This window comes from Penaeus vannamei, chromosome 18 (assembly GCF_042767895.1).
Source record: "Penaeus vannamei isolate JL-2024 chromosome 18, ASM4276789v1, whole genome shotgun sequence".
NCBI classification, from domain to species: Eukaryota; Metazoa; Arthropoda; class Malacostraca; order Decapoda; family Penaeidae; genus Penaeus; species Penaeus vannamei.
Window position 1 is genome coordinate 40,931,597 of NC_091566.1, and position 20,000 is coordinate 40,951,596.

General features: G+C 38.5%; 1 protein-coding gene and 1 pseudogene across 3 annotated transcripts in view; both read left to right on the forward strand.

Annotated features, from left to right (window-relative positions):
- Positions 1-15,029: 15,029 nt before the first annotated feature.
- LOC113801443 (5S ribosomal RNA) lies at positions 15,030-15,148 on the forward strand (annotated as a pseudogene).
- A 2,504-nt stretch (positions 15,149-17,652) lies between these two features.
- Positions 17,653-20,000, forward strand: part of LOC113801317 (uncharacterized) — a 14,563-nt gene continuing 12,215 nt past the window's right edge. The window contains exons 1-2 of one of the 3 annotated variants that reach the window (XM_070133317.1): positions 17,653-17,733; positions 19,383-19,489. In XM_070133317.1, coding sequence (XP_069989418.1) covers positions 19,386-19,489 — 104 coding nt within the window. In that variant the 5' untranslated portion in view covers positions 17,653-17,733; positions 19,383-19,385. The other 2 variants (XM_027352146.2, XM_070133318.1) reach the window with 2 other exon arrangements.

The following is a 20,000-nucleotide window of genomic DNA, read 5'->3' on the forward strand; positions in this document are numbered from 1 at the left end:
GTGGGTGTGTATGTGTGTGTGCATGTGCGTTTGTGTGTGAGTGTGTGAGTGTGTGTGTGTGAGTGTGTGTGTGTGTGTCTGTGTGTGAGTGTGTGTGTGTGTGTGTGTGTGTGTGTGTGTGTGTGTGTGTGTGTGTGTGTGTGTGTGTGTGTGTGTGTGTGTGTGTGTGTGTGTGTGTGTGTGTGTTTTGTGTCTGATTGCGTGCTGGCGTGGCTGGGCCTATGTACGTGCGTGAGTATGCACGTGTGTGTGCGTGCATGTTCAGTGTAGATAAATGTTTTAATATTTGGTAAGCGGACGGCCACTTTCAACCACGAGTAGAGATGGAATGTCCGCCATATCACTTTGCAGCCAAATTGTTGCGCCTCTCGTGTTATGATCAGAAACCTTGTACAAAAACGAAGACAATGAGACGCAAAACAGAAAATAAGTTCGAACAGGACTAACGACCTGGCTGTTGACGTCGGTTAAAGATTAATCGTTATTCGAGACCTGAATCCGTTGCACACTGCCACCGCCATACGCATGTTTCTACTCCTTTCAAACACGAAGTAAATTCTGCTATAATGTTTTAAATAAAGTACAGATGTTGAACGGCCATGCTGTCACGCTCTGCCGGACATTGCTACAAACACCAATTAAAAAGAAAAAGTGTTCATCGCCCAGTACAGTTACACGTACATGCACGTACTCACTCATACATGTGTATGCACGTGTGTATGTCCACGGTCTATACAAGTACTTATATAGACCTTGTGTATGTCTACATGTGTATACACGTGTGTATAGGTCTACATGTGTATACACGTGTGTATAGGTCTACATGTGTATACGCGTGTGTATAGGTCTACATGTGTATACGCGTGTGTATAGGTCTACATGTGTATACACGTGTGTATAGGTCTACATGTGTATACACGTATGTATAGGTCTACATGTGTATACACGTGTGTATAGGTCTACATGTGTATACACGTGTGTATAGGTCTACATGTGTATACACGTGTGTATAGGTCTACATGTATATACACGTGTATAGGTCTACATGTGTATACACGTGTGTATAGGTCTACATGTATATACACGTGTGTATAGGTCTACATGTGTATACACGTGTGTATAGGTCTACATGTGTATACACGTGTGTATAGGTCTACATGTGTATACGCGTGTGTATAGGTCTACATGTGTATACGCGTGTGTATAGGTCTACATGTGTATACGCGTGTGTATAGGTCTACATGTGTATACGCGTGTGTATAGGTCTACATGTGTATACGCGTGTGTATAGGTCTACATGTGTATACGCGTGTGTATAGGTCTACATGTGTATACGCGTGTGTATAGGTCTACATGTGTATACACGTGTGTATAGGTCTACATGTGTATGTGCGTGCGTATAGGTCTACATGTGTATACACGTGTGTATAGGTCTACATGTGAATACACGTGTGTATAGGTTTACATGTGTATGTACGTGTGTATATGTCTACATGTGTGTACACGTGTGTATAGGTTTAACAGTGTATACATGTGTAGGTCTGCATGTGTATACATGTAGAGGTCAGCATGTGTATGCATGTGTGTGTATGTGCATGCGTTTACGTAAATGTGTTTTATGTGTTTCAGTGTGTATATTTGTGTACGTGTGTGTTTGTGTTTCAGTGTGTGTGGACAAGTGTGTGAGTGACGTGTGTTTGTTGTGTGTGGGGACAAGTGTTTGTTAGTGTGTGTGTGTGTGTGTGTGTGTGTGTGTGTGTGTGTGTGTGTGTGTGTGTGTGTGTGTGTGTGTGTGTGTGTGTGTGTATGTGTGTGCGTGCGTGCGTGCGTGCGTTTGTGTGTGTTTGTTAGTGAGCGTGCGTGCGTGCGTGTGCGTAATTGTGTGTTACCGTGCGTGTGTGCGTGTGTCTGTGTATGTGTGCATGTGTGTGTGGGCGTGTGGACGTGTGCGTGCGTGTGCGTGTGTGTGTATGTGTATGTTTGTGAGTATGGTTACAGACCACCACCGCGGTATTATTGGAATTTTGTAAAGTTATCATATTGCATTATTTATATATCTATCTAGGTATCTATATTTCTATATGTCAGTTCACATACGTGCTCGGCCACTTAGGTGTCAGATAAAGGCCGCATGTGGCCAGTATATTCGTATTTTATTAAATGATCTGACTTTAATGATAATAATGTAAGAATTGCAACAGATAACAGTTATTACATTACTGACCACAATGACGATGGCAATATTGTCATTAAAATCATTATAGGTGACAATGATGACGATTGTGATAATCAAAAATTAAAATGATAATTACACTGATTTGAAGGATTTTATCATCAGGCAATTGATTGGACTATACTAGTGACAGCGGACAAACACTAGCCTTAAAAGTAACAACTCTATTAACAAAGCCATCAGTTTAAGGAATAATTAACAGAAAATATCGCTCGTAGGGATAAATTCAGCGGTCTGAAGAGGGTAACACAGCTCCATTGGGTCTATCGCGGCACGTAGGGTCCACCGAAATCCCTTGGCGTCTCATCGCAAATTAAGCAACCACCTTCTGCGCTTACTTACCCTCCAACAGGTTACACGCGGATGGTCTGATAAGCCACATGTTGAGAAATTCCGTCATACTGGTAGACAAGCAAATCATTACGAAACGACTTACCTGACAGGAAAGAAAGCAACACATTTAAGATTTTCCGACAACGGTCATTGTCGTGTAAGTGCCATTAGCAGCATTTAATGGAGTAATGTACCCATTCACACACAAAATAAAACATCTGAAACTCTCCACCACCAACTACACCATAAAGAACAAACTGCCAACATAACTAAGTGCTTCCGCGGTCTTACTTTTGAAGTGGTTTCGTCTTCTTTCCAAACCCGGAACTTGCCTATCACTCCTACCGTAATGGACGACGGTGACTTAGGTCCTCTCCGAAACTCTTTCACTTTTGATCGATAACACTGTTTCATAAACACTTGCTTCTCACTTCACTAATTCTACACTTACGCATCTGAAACGTATATACCATCACACACTCCATGAACGGATAGGAATATTTGAGCACATAACTGCAATTTTCTTCGTGATTTGTATAAGATATATTCTTACGTAACACTATGTCAACTTCCAAGCCTCGGAATTCGGAACTTCCCTCTTTCCAATTTCAAGGACAACTGACAATGTTTTCTACGCCAAGGAGTTGAAAGAGCAGCCTGGCGTTGTGATTGGTTAACTCGCGGTTTCCCAATCTCTCATTGGCTAGCTTGTGTAAACAGTCATAGATGAGAGAAGTTGGAAGTACATCATTTATGACTACTCTCCCTTACAAATGTAATCAGACTTTTAAACTTATCCATCTTTGTATCTCCAGAACTTTCAATTCTTTCGTGTTGTATTAATGAATATAGGTTTACATTCATGGGACTGAATACTGTTCCCCCTTAATGGATAGAGGGAAGTGGGAAAATGTGAAGTCTGCTCCCTCGAAGTCCGTTACTCTCCTCATATTAATGAATATACTCTCCTCATAATAATGAATATAATACAGATTGCCCCGCCTATATGCCATCATTCAAAAATTTGAAATTTTAGATGGACACTTAGCCTATCTGATTACTTACACGAAATGAAAACGTCGTCAGTGCTGTACCGTGGGTTTGAGATTATTAATTGCATTCCCCGTTTTACTACTGAAAGATATCACATGCTGGTTCTACATTACTATAGAGAAGCAACATTGCGGGAAGGTCTGCTGCCTATCGTGAGTTTCCCTGTTCTTCGCTTCGGTCTTTTGTTTACACTTTTCTGCGGCCATGCAGTTTTCGCCCTTACGACCCGACCCATACCACGAGCAAATATTTAGACTGTCCGCGTCGCCAATTGGTGAGGTCAGCGTCGTGAATGTCCCTTCACACTTGAAAACCCATCGTTCTGAATATATTGCCTACAAAAATATGATTTTACAACCATATATTATTATATATCAATATATTATCTATCATAATAATGTTAGTACGAAATTGACAAGGCTGTGTTATATATTTTTTTCAAGATTAAGAAACTGACCAGTATATTTTTTTTTCATTCCACACGCCCTTCTCTCGTGACTCCAAAAATAGATTAGCATATCCGAAAAGGACTGCATAAGTGAACGTCACGCGTAAAATTATAATTATTCAGTAATTGTTTGCGGGAGTAAATGTATTGTCAAAGACCTATTCATGGCAGTTATATTTGCTAACACATCTTTGCTGCAACAGTTTGTAAAGCAGATAAATTTAACAAGAAACACACGGCCTGCAATCTGAAAGAGTAAAGTGCATGATTTATTAACCATACGCTATAGAATCAACGACAATTCTCTCCTTGCGACCAGCGTGTACAGAGAAAAATCTGATTTATGTGTGATGACCTTGGCATGTGTATTTTCCCGTGCGAAACTGTGCAGGCAAGATTCCCCTTGAAATCTGTTAAGCTGTAGGAGGAACTTACTACATGCAAATTATTTCTATTAATAGTATCTGGTAATGTCCAGTCCACAATGGTTCACGTGGATCAGACTGATTACATTATGATAAATGTATAAAATTTCCCCATGGCCGCAAACAGCCAGCATGTCTGATGAGTTGAGGTTAGATTCTGTAATAACGAACATTACGCCACCCCATTGCTGTTATTTACTATCTTCAGTTGCAAACAAAAAACTGTTAAGTGAAACGGGAGCGAGAGCTAGCTATGAAGACTGGTGCAAATGAGAATGTGTGTGTGTGTGTGTGTGTGTGTGTGTGTGTGTGTGTGTGTGGGTGGGTGGGTGTGGGTGTTCGTGTGTGTGGATAATGTTAAATTCTATCAACGTGTATCCCAAGGAGGGGATAGGGTGCGCCACTATCTTTTTTTGTTTTTAACTTTAAAGGAGACATCACAGAAGGACAAAATTTCTTAAAGGGTTTATACGAGTTGTAAGGCTTCGTTTTCGTGTACTTTTTCAAATCTACCCACCGAACAAATAAGATTAGCATTGGATAAACAAAGGCAAGGTCTGGCTCCCCAAGGTCCCCAGTCCGTACACTCAATAATCGTGTCAAAGTCAAAAAAAAAAAAAAAAAAAAAAAAAAGTGGGCTAGACATACAGACACCAATGATTTCCAACGCTGATGAGAAAGGTCTGGTTCAATCTTCCACGCCCTGCAGTTCTATCTGAATATGATAGTATTTTTTCTAATAACTACATGCCATGGATATTGTTATTGTTATTGTTACTGATATGATGATGATGGTTATGAAGTGTATGTGTGATTGTGAGTAATATTATCATTATCAATATTATTAATGTTATTGTGATTATTATTAAGGGTGTATGTGTGATTGTGATTAATATTATCATTATCATTATCAATATTATTAAGGTTATTGTGATTATTGTTAAGGTTATTGTGCTTATTATCAATCTTATTGTTATTATTGTCATTATTATTGTCATCGTTATTATTACTATCATTATTATTATTATTATTATTATTGTTACTATTATTGTTGTTCTCTTCATTATCATTATTTGATAATGACAATAATCATAATGATATTTATTATCATCATTATCATCATCATCATCATCTTTGTTATTACTATTGATACCATTATTATCGTATTATTAGCAGTAGTATCATTATTATCATCACTTTTATTAGAAGTATCATTACTACCATTTATTATCATGGTTATTATCATTATCATTATTATTATCATTATTATTATTATTATTATTATTATTATTATTATATTATCATTATTATTATTATTATTATTATTATTATTATTATTATTATTATTATTATTATTATTATTATTATGATTATTATTATTATCATTATTATTATCATTATTATCATCATTATTATTATCATCATTATTATTATCATCATAATTGTCCTTATCATTATTACCATCATTACGATCATTAACTTACAACAATCATCATCGTCACCCTATTTTTAAGCACCGGAGTGTCATTCAAACATGTTTTCAGGGATGAACAAATAGCCTGAAGTCTGAATGTCTCTGAGGAACTTACCATATCGATCATTGCGGTTCTTTTCGCTCAGTGCTCCAGGTGAACGCTCTTCTTGCTGTACGGTTCCTCCTGTTATTGTTTTTATTTTTTTAGTTATTAAGCATTCATTATTATTATTTGTTATCTATTTTTATTATTTTGTTGTTATTACTGTTATTATTATTATTATTATCATTATCATTATCATTATTATTATTATTATTATTATTATTATTATTATTAATATTATTATTATTGCCTTTCTTATTCAGTAAGCTTCGTCACCTGGTGCTAATTTTACTGCGTCTAAATTATTTTACTTTCTTTTGTCGGTCTCTCGGTCTGTCTGTCGTTCTCTCTCTCTCTCTCTCTCTCTCTCTCTCTCTCTCTCTCTCTCTCTCTATATATATATATATATATATATATACACACACACAACCTCCCTTATCCTTAAGTAAGCTATATATTTAAAGGGGGTGCGAGGACACAGTAAGGTTTTCTTTGGGGTGCTGGCACAAAAACGATTGGAAACCACTGCCCTATATCAAGAACTAGTGTGAGTTCTCCATGATCTAGGATAGATCTGAGCAAAGCTATGTTATCTACAGAGCCTGTGTTCTTCCTGAAGGCAAAGAGGTTGTGATGTTCTGAAATTTTGAATTGAGGTCTAGTGAGAATTTTTTTTTTTCATTGTTTTAGCAAGACAGATGAGTATGGAGATTGGCCTGAAGGCCTTTGGATGATAATGCTTTGGAATTGGCTGTATTTGATCAGGTTTCTAGGCTTCAGGGAGTTTTCGATCTTGAAATGACTTGTTGAAGATGTGGAGTAATATTCTTTGGGGCCTTTCATAGAATATCCGGTCCTCCCCAAGAGATGAGACTTTGCGTTTACCAAGCACTTTATGAATTTCTTTGATGGTTATTGGGTGGTCTGTGTCATCAATTTCGTTTACCGCAGCTTCTATGATGTGTAACTGAAGAGGTCTGTTTGATGCAAGAGTGTCAGCTGTGTCCTGGGCTAGGTTGGTGGAAAAAAAAAAACTTTCAGCAAATTGTTGAATAAGGTTATTGGCTACTGCTTGTGGATCAGGGTGGGATGGTTGATGTGGAGAACGAAAGGCTCCTATGGTTTGAGAAGGTGTGACCAAATATCTTTTAGGTTGGTATGGGCATGAAGTGATTCATAGCAGGTGAACCAGTTCTGCATCCTTGTGTTCCATAGTTCTCTTTTGGTTTATCCTAAGGTGTCCCTGTACAGGTTTAGATTGTTGTCCGAGGAAGACTTGAACATTTTTTCTTGGTGATATGGACTCAATGGTGAAGCTCAGTAACACGGTCATTGTAGTAGAATGGAGTCTGACAGTAGGTTTTGAGAGCGGAATGGCTGAATTGGCTGCATCAGTAATAGGCATTGTTATTTTTGCTTCGGGTTGGTTGAGGTCTTTGCCTGCGGTTGTGTAAACACTAGCCCAGGTCTCTATGGAATCTTGGAAAAGCCTCCAGTCTGCTTTGTGAGTTTTCCATCTTGGCTGATGTGGGGGTGAGATCATTGGCAGTTGGAGAGTGTGGCCAGTTTGCAGTGTAGTCAATGATATGCTCACCTGTGGGGTCTTTGAAGTTGGCGCGAGGTGAAAAAGGGTAATTAAAGTGGTGGTGATGAGCATTGAAATTCCTAAGGAGAATGGTGTTGTCTTCTGCAATTGTGGAAATCTCACCTAGATCTAGGGTGGCATCGTTTCTGGGGGGTTGGTAGAAGTTGTATAGATCAATAGTGTCTCCTTGTAAGTGAAGGGAGACAGCTAGACACTATCTTGTAGCCTAGAGTGGCCGGTTGGTTGATTGCAGAGCTTGGAAGTGAGATTTTGACTAGAGTGATGTTCCCTGGAGTAGAAGGTGCGGTGTATTTGATAGCTGGGGAATTTGATGTGGCCCGTCATAGAGAGTTTCCTGAAGGATGGCCATATCAATTTGTTCCCTGTAGAGGGGGTCCTTAAGATTTTTTTTTGTAGTTGTTGTACAATTGTTATTGGATTTTCTTGTGTTTCCATTATTGTTTTTGGTTCAGGTTAAGGGAGGAACAGGTTTTTGTAGAAGGGATTTCTATTCTTGGCAGAGATTGCTCGACAGAGCCATCAGAGAGGATTTCCATGTCTGTTTGTTTCCTCCTTATTTGAGCTAGGGGATCTTCAGTGAATTCGATGAGGTCTACTTCCGAGAGGGAGAGGAGCTTTCAGGCGAAGGAAGATTGGAGATGGGGTGTTCATTTGGGTCTTGTTGGTGAGCTGTGGAAGATTGGACACAATGGTGGTGACACTGCTGATGAGTTGGACCAAATGGCTTAGCATTTGATTTGCTTGTTTCATTATATCCTCCAAGGAGGAGGAAAAAGCTTCAAGTTTCTCGAAAGGAGAAGTGCTGGTGCCTGCTTGCGAGTAAAGCTTGGTGGTGTTGGCCACCTCTTCAGCCTCTATATCTTTAGGAGCTTGGTTGTGAGGTTGGGGTTTTTATTGTCCTTTAGCTTTTGCAACCTGGATTATATGTGGGGACTTTTCAAATTCCATGCATGGTTTTTGTTGCAATTAGGACATTTTGACTGTATTTCTTGGCCTTGTTTGAGATTATCAGGGCATAGACTGGTTCCATGGTTCTTGGAGCAGATGGCACATCCTTGGGTTTTTCTTCAGAGACTTTGAGAGTCTCGGTACTGACCTTGACCTTCCTAGGAGGTGCAGCATCTTTAATCTTGGATTCAGTGGATGGGACTTCTTTGGAGTCTGAGGCAGAGTTTATCCTTGGATTTCGCCATGAGTGAAGAGGGCCTTCCTTCCTATTATTCCGAATTAGAAACCTACAAGCAGGGCTATCTCTGGCTCTTTGACTAGGTGTGATAGCATTCCTGCCACCAGAATATCCTATCCTAGCAGCTATCAACCCTTCTAACCTGTTTAAATTAGTCTTTCTAAGAACCTCCTTCGTGGCACTGCCATTGGGGTTTACCTTAACCGGTGAGGGGCCAGCAGCTAGCCTTCAAGGGAGTCAAATATCTTGTCAACGTAAGAGTTGGGGGGCGTGGAGGTGGTGGTGAATGAAAGGGGACTTGCTTGAGGAGTTTATTGGGGAGGTAATGCGTGGCCCCGAGCGTGACCACAGACATATATATATATATATATATATATATATATATATATATATATATATATATGTATGTATGTATGTATGTGTGTGTGTGTGTGTGTGTGTGTGTGTGTATATATATATATATATATATATATATATATATATATATATATATATACTGTATACACACACACACACACACACACAAACACACACACACACACACACACACACACACACACACACACATATATATATATATATATATATATATATATATATATATATATATATATACATGTATATGTCTGTGTGTATGGTTGACCTCGGTTCACATCAATCCCTAGGGATAACATATCCAAGCTGCCACCGTGAACCACCTGGGGTATGGGATATTTAAAAGACAATGGAAAAGAAATCAAGCGCTTTGCAAAGTCCGGCAATTTAGTCATGAGCTCCGATGGCGCTTCTCAGTGATGGTCACAGGAGGAAGTCATACATTCAGTGACAGGAGTTACTCTAGCTATAGATCATTTTGATGATGTAACGTAATCTTGTAAGAGAATTTTCTGTGTTGATTGCCAGCAGTCACTGATCTGTATGAGGATGAAACGTATCCATGTTGACAAATGTAGAAAAGGTATGAATGAGACTGGATATCTTCTCTAGTATTGTGAAGATATCCAGTCTCATTCATACCTTTTCTACAACTGTATGAGGATTATTGGGGAAACAAGTGTCACAGCCTCGCAGGGAGGAAATTCCTACACATTCCCATTAACCACAGAACCTTCATATGGACTCAACCACAGTTCTCTAAAACGCTTTCTTCAACAGCGAATAATCCTTGCAGTAATTTAGTCGGATTGATATATTGAAATTAATGTGTTGCAAAGTTTATCCCAGTTATGTTTATTCTTAATGCTTTTGATTTAAATAAACTTTCTTACATCTAGCGTTTCATTCTTACTGTTTATCCCAGTTCTTGATAACCAATGCTCCACTGCAATAGGCGATACCCCATTTTGACCTATTCCAGATCTAGCTACGTTGGTTTTGTTATTCCCAGCGTAAGGTTTAGTCTTTCCTGATATGCATCTAGACAGCAAACGTTTTGACTTTTCCCGTTTCGCTCCGACCAGCCGCCCCACCAAGCCCGGCCAGGAGAGAAAACAGCCTCCTGCCCACAAGTTGGTCTGGTACTGCCACCAGAAAAACCTGGAACCTGCACCCTCTGAGGCGTCTCTCCCCCGAGTACCTGTGGGCGATGCGACACACCAAGAGGTCGCTGGAAAAAAATGGTAGTGAATCCTGGAAAGACCAAACCTGTTTATGATATGGACTTGGCTACGGGGCTCTATTCGCATGATGTTCTCGCTTGTGCCTATGGTAAGAGGCATCCATTACTTTATCTAGTTGCTGATTTTTTCCACGCACGTTTCCTAAAATACTCATTTTCTCATTGTTTTCCTTGTATATATAACGGTTTCTTCACTTTATCATATCACCTTGAATACACAATACCGAATGTAACCCCGCACCCTGATGGCCTGCGATGGACTCCCAAACAGGGAAGTGCGAGAGGAAGTCCCAGGCATGCCAAAGGGAAGTGGCTTACCTCGAGCACTTCAGGTACGACTGTCTGGATTTTTGCAAGAAACCCAACTCCACCGTCGACGAACCAGCTCTTCTGAAATACAAGGACCAAGTTCTCCCTGCTGTTACGAAAGTTCTCAAGGATCTTCAGCTGATTTAGTGTCTTTCTCTCCCTGTATTAAGAAATGGAGAGAGGGAGAGCGAGTTTAAAATTCAAATGGTTACGCATTTCACTGTTACATCAATTTTTCTTCAAACTGCAGCAATGTCCGATTCGGAAAATCTTATAATAAAATACACATTTAGACCGATCTTTTATCATGATATATTGTGAGGTGAGATACAGGGCATTTACGTCATTGGTGTATAATAGATGTCATTGATAATTTAAAAGGTATTTAAATTTTGAGTTGAATTTTATATACACGCAGTTAGAAGCTTCTAGAACACGTGTTTACATTTGCCATACTGCTATTTCAGTCTAAGCTTTCAATGTACAAAAGAGGCATTCAGTTTTTTGTTGTTGTTGTTTTAATAACTGCTGTGTATTGTCTGTAGCGATAATGTCTTAATGGGATACTGTCATTGTCTAACTTTATGACTGAGTATGTACGTGTAAGGATGCGATAATTACCTATGTGTGGAACATTCGACCATTCATCGTGTTCATGGAAATCCTGGCATGAGAATGGATAATTTCACTGGTTCTGTTTAGGGGGCGAATTATTTTGAATGACTTAAAAACTATGTAGAAATATTTGATTCCTAAATAACGGAGCATTCAGGGTTTAATTTTACTGGGAGACATTTAATTCTACTTACAATGTTTTGGATCTTTTTTTTCTATTTTTTTTCGAATTGGTGAAAGTGTGCATGAAGGACAGTAATAAATACTCCCATGGCGCTGTGTGGTACGAACCATCGGGACATTATTCGAAACATTTGAGACTTGAACCTCGACCATTTCACAATATGCTATTTCATTTACTGTCTGTATGGCGATTCTTATTTATCAAATTAATCCCATGATCAAAGATTCGAATACAACCAACAACAAATCTGACTATGAGGTCATGATGTCTGTTTAATCATTCTTTACGGCTACTATTGAGTCCACTACAACCTTGAACATGAATTTCAACTGTCTGCTCGAATAGATGGGTATTTCCCTTCATAAATAATTACAGATATTTAATAAACCTAGGTACCACAAGTGTAACACCAGATGTTTTGGATCTAATTCAGGTTTGGTCAAATTATAGAATCCATGAACATTAAAATGAGCAAAACTAAGGCTTTGTGTTTGAATAGGAATTTTAGCGTTGTATTTCACCTAAATTTACAAATTTATGATATTCCTGCACTTAAAACTAAACTATTTTGTATCAATATTGCAAATTAATGAGAAATTTTACCATATGCTACCAGAAGCCAGTTTACTACCACATTGATTCGCTGCCAAGTGCAATAAATTGGCTTTTATATAAATTTTCGTAAAATTGAGAATATGTGTATATTTTTTCATGATGAATGTTTCATAATGAAATATTCTATGCGACGAGCTCTCTCGGTCTCGGTAAAGAATGCGCAAGGCAATAACAAGCTCAAATCGCGCATATTTGTGGTTGTTTGCTGGGATTTGCTGGGAAGGATTAGGCAGTGTCGGTGTTTGTGGAGGTGTTTGTAGTGTAATGCGTTTGTTCAGTTTGTCAGTGAAGGTACTAGGTGTTTTTTGCTTCAAGGACGTATCGGGGTAGCCTTGTTCCAGTCACTTATGGTACGTGGGAAGGAGTGCTTGTAAGAGTCGGTGTTGATGTAGTATGTGACGAATTTACAACTATGTGAGTTCCTTGTGTTGCGTGTATGTGCTGCTTGTAAGTATTCGTGCTTGTTGATGTCTATAAGGTTGTCTGTGATGTTGTACATGATTGTAAGTCTGTGTGTTTGTCTTCGTGTCTCGAGCAGGTCCATATTAATGTTTTTTATGAGATGTAAAACCAGGTATACGTGTGTAATTGGGTGTAATAAACCTGACAGCCCTAATATTGACACACACACACACTCGCGCGCGCACACACACACATACACACACACACACCACACAAACACACACAAACACACAAACACACAAACACACACACACACACACACACACACACACACACACACACACACACACACACACACACACACATATATATATATATATATATATATATATATATATATATATGTAGTACAAGCAAGTTCGGTTCAAAGGCAGCTGGCCTGAAGGCAAAACCAGAACAATTCTTGAAAGATCTTAGGAAGGACCCAGACAACATTGATGTTTAATTGGTAGAGGAATATCTAGTTCAGGTGTACAAATCAGGCACGTCACTGAAGACATGGGATGATCTGAGGTACCTCATTCCGTCACAGCAAGAAGACTGCAAGTCGCGCACTTGAAGGCTACATTCAAAGGCTGTTTATGATACACATCTTCAGTTGCATTGCCTAGATGTTCCAAAGCTTAATGCCAGGTGTTTTGGATATTATTTTGAAGATGACCTTGTGAAACCACGCCAAAACCAGAAATTGCTTCCTGGTGATCTCCCTATACCAGGCAAATGTACTAATTGTGCAACAATAAATATCTATGTTGTCTATACTGTGGCTGTCAGGCTTCATGAAAAGCTTGCAGAAACCAGTAATTTGAGATGTGAATCAAAAGGATCCTTTCACCCTAAAACACTCAAAGTATCCAAATAAAGTTCAAATTTGTGAGTTTTACTTTTGATTGACCAAAAGAGACCATTAGTGTAACTAAATGACCTATTGACCTTCCAAGTTCAGGTTGAAAAGACAAGTAATCACCATACAGGGAGGTCTGTTAGTACCTACAATTCCTTTTCAATACTTTATAACAATTATCTAACATTCAAACAGCCTTCATGGAGAATTTGTAGTTTTGCAGTTTGATTCAAGGATTTTTTGTCATTTTCAGGATATTGACCAAAATTCAAAACAATTTGAGAGATAATTCAGAGATGATTGTTTCAAAAACTTACCCACTGTATTTTTAGAAACACTGAATGAAACTAATTTATCGTTATTCCATCAGTTTGAAATTCAGTTTGAAATTTCACATTGTCTCCAGTCCGATATTTTGGACAACCCCCTTATGACGTCATAGTTTGACCTCTGGTGACTTTGACATCTAACCAATCAGATATTAAATGATTTAATCATATAGCTGCACTTAATAGCTTCATTTTAATTGTTGTTAGGTTAGAAAATATGCTCAGCTTGGAGAGCTAGCTCCAATTTAGTTTCCCCTATTCCCAAATTTATCGGTCTTTTTGAAGTCATTGATTTCATACATCATGGCGATTTTCTCACTTGGTACCACGTTTCATAACTTCGGGGCCTTTCTTTTGCACACAGAAACCCTTCAGCCCCTGTACTATTATGCGTGAGAGGTGTTTCAAGGTTTTGTAGGTATTCTGTGTTAGTAGAAGGTTGTCTGTAGAAAGCAGCGAAATGGAGTAACTTACAGACAGAATGTTGGAGTTGGATCCGTCATTTCATAGTCAGTGTCAAGGTCCGGTTTGGTCTGGTAATGAGTTCTGGCTCGGTGGCGAGGAGGACACCGCCACCTCTGCCAGCGTCAACAGAGCGGTCTTTGCGTATGACAGTCATGTTAAAGGGAGGGAGTTAATGTCGGGAGTCAACCATGTCTCGGTGCCTATTATGATGTCTGGTTGGTAGGAGTGGGGGATCTGGTGAAGCTGGGCTACTTTTTGAAGTTAGTGTTTAGCAGACGGAGGATAATTTGGTTCTTGTGAGGCGGTGGTCTAAGGGAGAGAGGAGAGGTGGACGGGGAACAGGGACGGAGGAGGTAAGAGGGGAAAAGGGAGAAGAGGGGAGAGGAGGAGGAGGGGGAAGGAGAGGGACTTAGCTTAGCGGCGGAGGGTGGGGGGGGGGCCACAGCGTCCAGCAACATCCCACAAATTTATAAGCAAATGCAATATTAATCTACTCGACTTTCTTTATTACTTTATGAGCCTGCATTGTTAAGAGTTACACTGCTCGAAAATTCGAAAATTAATAGAATGCATTATGCAGCTGTATGAAAGTGATGATAACTGAGTTGGAGTAATCTTACTTATATGACTGGAATATCATTATGAAGTTTATTAGAATAAGACATTCTACAAATGTGTGAAAATGTGTGAGCACTGAATAAATATGGGTTTTGTTACTAATGTAAATGCCAATGTTTTTTCCACGTTGAAAGCACCGCTTCTCGTCCGATCAGCGAAGTTAAGCAACGTTGGGTCTGGTCAGTACTTGGATGGGTGACCGCCTGGGAACGCTAGATATCGTAGGCATGTTATTATAATTTTTACGTTTTTAAGCCGTTTATTTTATTTCAGTCATTCCAATGGATACGGTAATTTAGGAATGGATAATAGAATGAAAACGATCCAAAATATTACTAAATTTAAGACGAGAAACACGATTTGAATTCCAAATCCTTGTATTTATGTTGATCCTCATCCATATGCACCTAATGGATTTCCTTTTCTTCCTACTTTGTATAACTTTGGTTTCTCACGTGCTGCAGATAGCATACCTGGGATTTCTGTACGTAAGAATAAATCAGCAAGAGGAATGAACGCATATTCTTGTTTGTGAAAATGAACAGTGACCCTAAATTAGATTTCCTTCCTTTGATGATCATTTGTTACTGCATGTCAAGTAAACAGATTTGTATTTATATAGACCTTGTGTGTGTGTGTGTATGATGTGTATGTGTGTGTGTGTGTGTGTGTGTATGTGTGTGTTTTTGTCTGTGTGTTTGTGTTTGTGTGTGTGTGTGTGTGTGTGTGTGTGTGTGTGTGTGTGTGTGTTTGCATGTATGTGTATAATGTGTAAATATGTGTGCATGTATGTGTATGATGTGTGTGCTTGCGTGCGTGTGTGTAGTGGCAATGGCAATAAGATAGCCAACACTTGCCATCTCATGCCATTGCCCCAGGTTCCCCCCCCCCCCATGTTGTTGCACAAAAATAAGGATGTTTAGCATTAAACAGCTTAAGGCCAATGCCTGTGCACCCTTAACGCTTTCAGTTTATATTTTCCTTTGAGTATTTTTGTTAATTAGAAGCAAAAATGATGTTGTTATTGTTTAGACTATTTTTATTGCCATTAGTGTTATTTTTTCTGTCATTATTTTATCATTATCATCCTCATTACCATAACCATCACTATTGCTATAATTATCATCATTATTATCATTATCATTGTCATCATTATCATTGTCATCATTATCATTGTCATCATTATCATTATCGTTATCAGCATCATCATTATCATTACCGTCACCATTACTATCAACATAATCATTACCATCATAGTTATCGTCATTGTCACTATCATTATCATTATCGTTATCAATATCATCATCGTCATCGTCGTCGTCATCACTCATCATCCTAATCACCATCATCAATCATCATCGTCATCATCACTCATCCTAGTCATCATCATCAATCATCATCGTTATCGTCGTCATCACTCATCATCCTAATCATCATCATCATCATCATCGTTATCGTTGTCTTCATCACTCATCATCATCATCATCGTTATCGTCGTCTTCATCACTCATCATCCTAATCATCATCATCAATCATCATCGTCGTCGTCATCACTCATCATCCTAATCATCATCATGAATCATCATCGTCATCGTCGTCGTCATCACTCATTACCCTAATCATCATGAATCATCATCGTCATCGTCGTCGTCATCACTCATCATCCTAATCATCATCATCAATCATCATCGTCATCGTCGTCATCATCACTCATTATCCTAATCATCATGAATCATCATCGTTATCGTCGTCATCATCACTCATTATCCTAATCATCATGAATCATCATCGTCATCGTCGTCGTCATCACTCATCATCCTAAACATCATCATCATCAATCATCATCGTCATCGTCGTCATCATCACTCATTATCCTAATCATCATGAATCATCATCGTTATCGTCGTCGTCATCACTCATCATCCTAATCATCATCATCATCAATCATCATCGTCGTCGTCGTCATCACTCATCATCCTAATCATCATCATCAATCATCATCGTCGTCGTCATCACTCATCATCCTAAACATCATCATCATCAATCATCATCGTTATCGTCGTCTTCATCACTCATTATCCTAATCATCATGAATCATCATCGTCATCGTCGTCATCATCACTCATCATCCTAATCATCATCATCATCAATCATCATCGTCGTCGTCGTCATCACTCATCATCCTAATCATCATCATCATCACTCATCATCGTCGTCGTCGTCGTCATCATCACTCATCATCCTAATCATCATCATCAATCATCATCGTCATCGTCGTCATCATCACTCATTATCCTAATCATCATGAATCATCATCGTCATCGTCGTCATCATCACTCATCATCCTAATCATCATCATCAATCATCATCGTCATCGTCGTCGTCATCACTCATCATCCTAATCATCATCATCAATCATCATCGTCATCGTCGTCGTCATCACTCATCATCCTAATCATCATCATCAATCATCATCGTCATCGTCGTCGTCATCACTCATCATCCTAATCATCATCATCACTCATCGTCACCATACGCATCGTTTCCTTGGAATGGCCTGATCACCATATCACCACCGTTATTTTCCAGCGTATTATCTTCACCATCCTTGCAACTACCTCTTGATATCCAAAAGGCATCGACAGAAAAAAAAAAATCTCCGAAATCAACCAAATGTGACGTAGTGATGAGTAAAGAAATAGTAATTCATCATAAAGAACGTGGAGAACCGGCACCGTCGCATCGCTCTCCGGGAGATGTGGCAACGTGGCATTGTTTACCTCGGATTTGAATGAAGGAGAAACGCGGTTCTCGTGAGATTTTGGATTTTTTTCTCATTTAGTCGTTTTTTAGAGAAGATTGTGGCGTGAATGTTGTATTTTTGGGTTGGCGAAGAATTAGGGGGTTGAAGTAAGGCGGTTGTATTGGTTATTTGTCGTGAGTGAAAGCGTAAAAGGAGGATTTCTTTGGTGGTGAGTTCTGTGGTGATTTATAGGCAGAATGTTAGCTTTGTTTTATCTCGCTTTACCTCCTTTTTTAAGTTTCTACAGTAGATTTGGATAAAATTTGTTGTTTGTTGCTTTTTCTTGACAATGATTATATTAAAGCATAAAGACTACGTTTAGTCTTTAACTACATTATCTTACATTTAGATATATTCAAGTCTTTGTTTTTTAATAATTTGTCTGAAAATTGCAGTCAGTAGAAAAGCAGCATGTCAGCAATGTGAAAAAGTGCCTCATTTGAAATGTACTCATGAATGAGGAGGTGTAGTTCTAGGTGACACTGTTGACTCTCATGAAACTTGGATGTAACGCCTCTGTAATGAGGATACATGGAATAGGGTTATCATAGAAATGGCTTTTTTAGTTTCACTCAGCCATCCAAGCTAGCATTTACTATTCCTTGTTTCAATTATCAACATAGTTATAAGCGTGAATCTCTTGTTATTTTCCATTGCAAATGATATAAATGGAAGTATTGGTAATTGTCTATCAGGTGACTTCGCTCCTCTGAGACTAATGGAGTCTTCTGTGTGCGGCAATAAAGTTGATTTAAAGTTTGATGCTAATCCACAGACCTTGCACTGAAGATACAAGACACACCTGCTAGACATACGACCCATTGTAAATATCAGTAAATCTGTTGTTTTTAACACTAATGTTGATAGTGAGATTTGCTACAGAATAAAAGAATATATATATATACACATAGTACAATTATATCATAAAAATATATCCGTGTCAGTGCAAATACGTTTTATAAATGGCTTCAAATAGCCTTTGAATTTTATAGTTTTTTTCTGAGAGCTCTTCCTCCTGTGTGAGTGAGAGGCATGGGCAGGGTAGCTTTTTCAGGATATTGCCAGCAAGGATCACAGTAATAAATTTCCTCATGGTTTTTGCATTTCACTATAGTTTCAAGAATCAGAAAGTTTGTACTTTGTATTTGATACCTAATAGTGGAATTATTAAAGGAAAAAAAATTATATATATTCCATTAATATATTGCATAAGATTGGAATGTTTTCCCATTCTGGAATTAACATTGCCTATTCTGTGTCTGTAAATTCTGGGATTCTGTCAGGGATTTTCTTTTAGTTTTACCTTTCACTGTTGAGGGTTGTATATGCAGTCTGAATATCTCACAACTTAGAATACATATTGATGAATTCTCACAAACATCTTTGGCATGAAAATGTCAGAACTTCTTTCGTTTTGCTAAGAATTAAAGTTAATGGCAATTCCATTCCATGTTTTCTATGGAGTTGATGGCATTGTTATGTATCAATACATGATTGATGGGATTAACTAGCTCATTCTGCACATGTACTGGAATAAGATTTGAGTTTAGAAAGTTGATGCTGGTCCAGAAGTATACAAAAAGTTGATCCTGGATGCTGGTATAATGATAATGATGATGATTGTGACACTACATGTTTTTTGTTTTGTTATCCCCACAGAACATGGCTGAAAGTGAGACTCGCCCTTTTTTCTTGAGGCTGGGTACCCTCTGCCGTTATGTGGACTCACAAGTGATGGACCTGAAGGAAGAACTTGTCACACATGAGTGAGTAAGGTTTAGAGTAAAGGAGTGATTTAGTGTGGACAGGGAAGGGGAATGAATGAATGTGTGTGAATATTGAGGACAGTGAGGGTATGTGAAGGGAAGGGGAATGAATGAATGTGTGTGAATATTGAGGACAGTGAGGGTATGTGAATGTGTAGATGAGGACAGGGAGTGAATGAGTTGATGGAGTTATGAGTGAGTTGGTGAGCATAGGGAAGGGGTGTGGGTGAATAACTCATTTGATACAAGAAAGATAAGTTAATGGATAAGTGAGTGGAATAAGCTAATGAGAAAGTGCCAAATTAGTGGATGAGTTAGCAATTAAGTCAAAGGTAAGTTAATAAGGATAGGGAAGATGGGGATGAGCTGGTAATTAAATCATTTTGGAATTTGGAATTTTTTGTATTCTGTCATTGGTTCCTGACGTATATTGTGAATGAGACCAAATTGCTTATGTACCTATGTTGATAAGGTTATCTAAAAAAGATGTGTAGAAATGTGTGTAATAAAC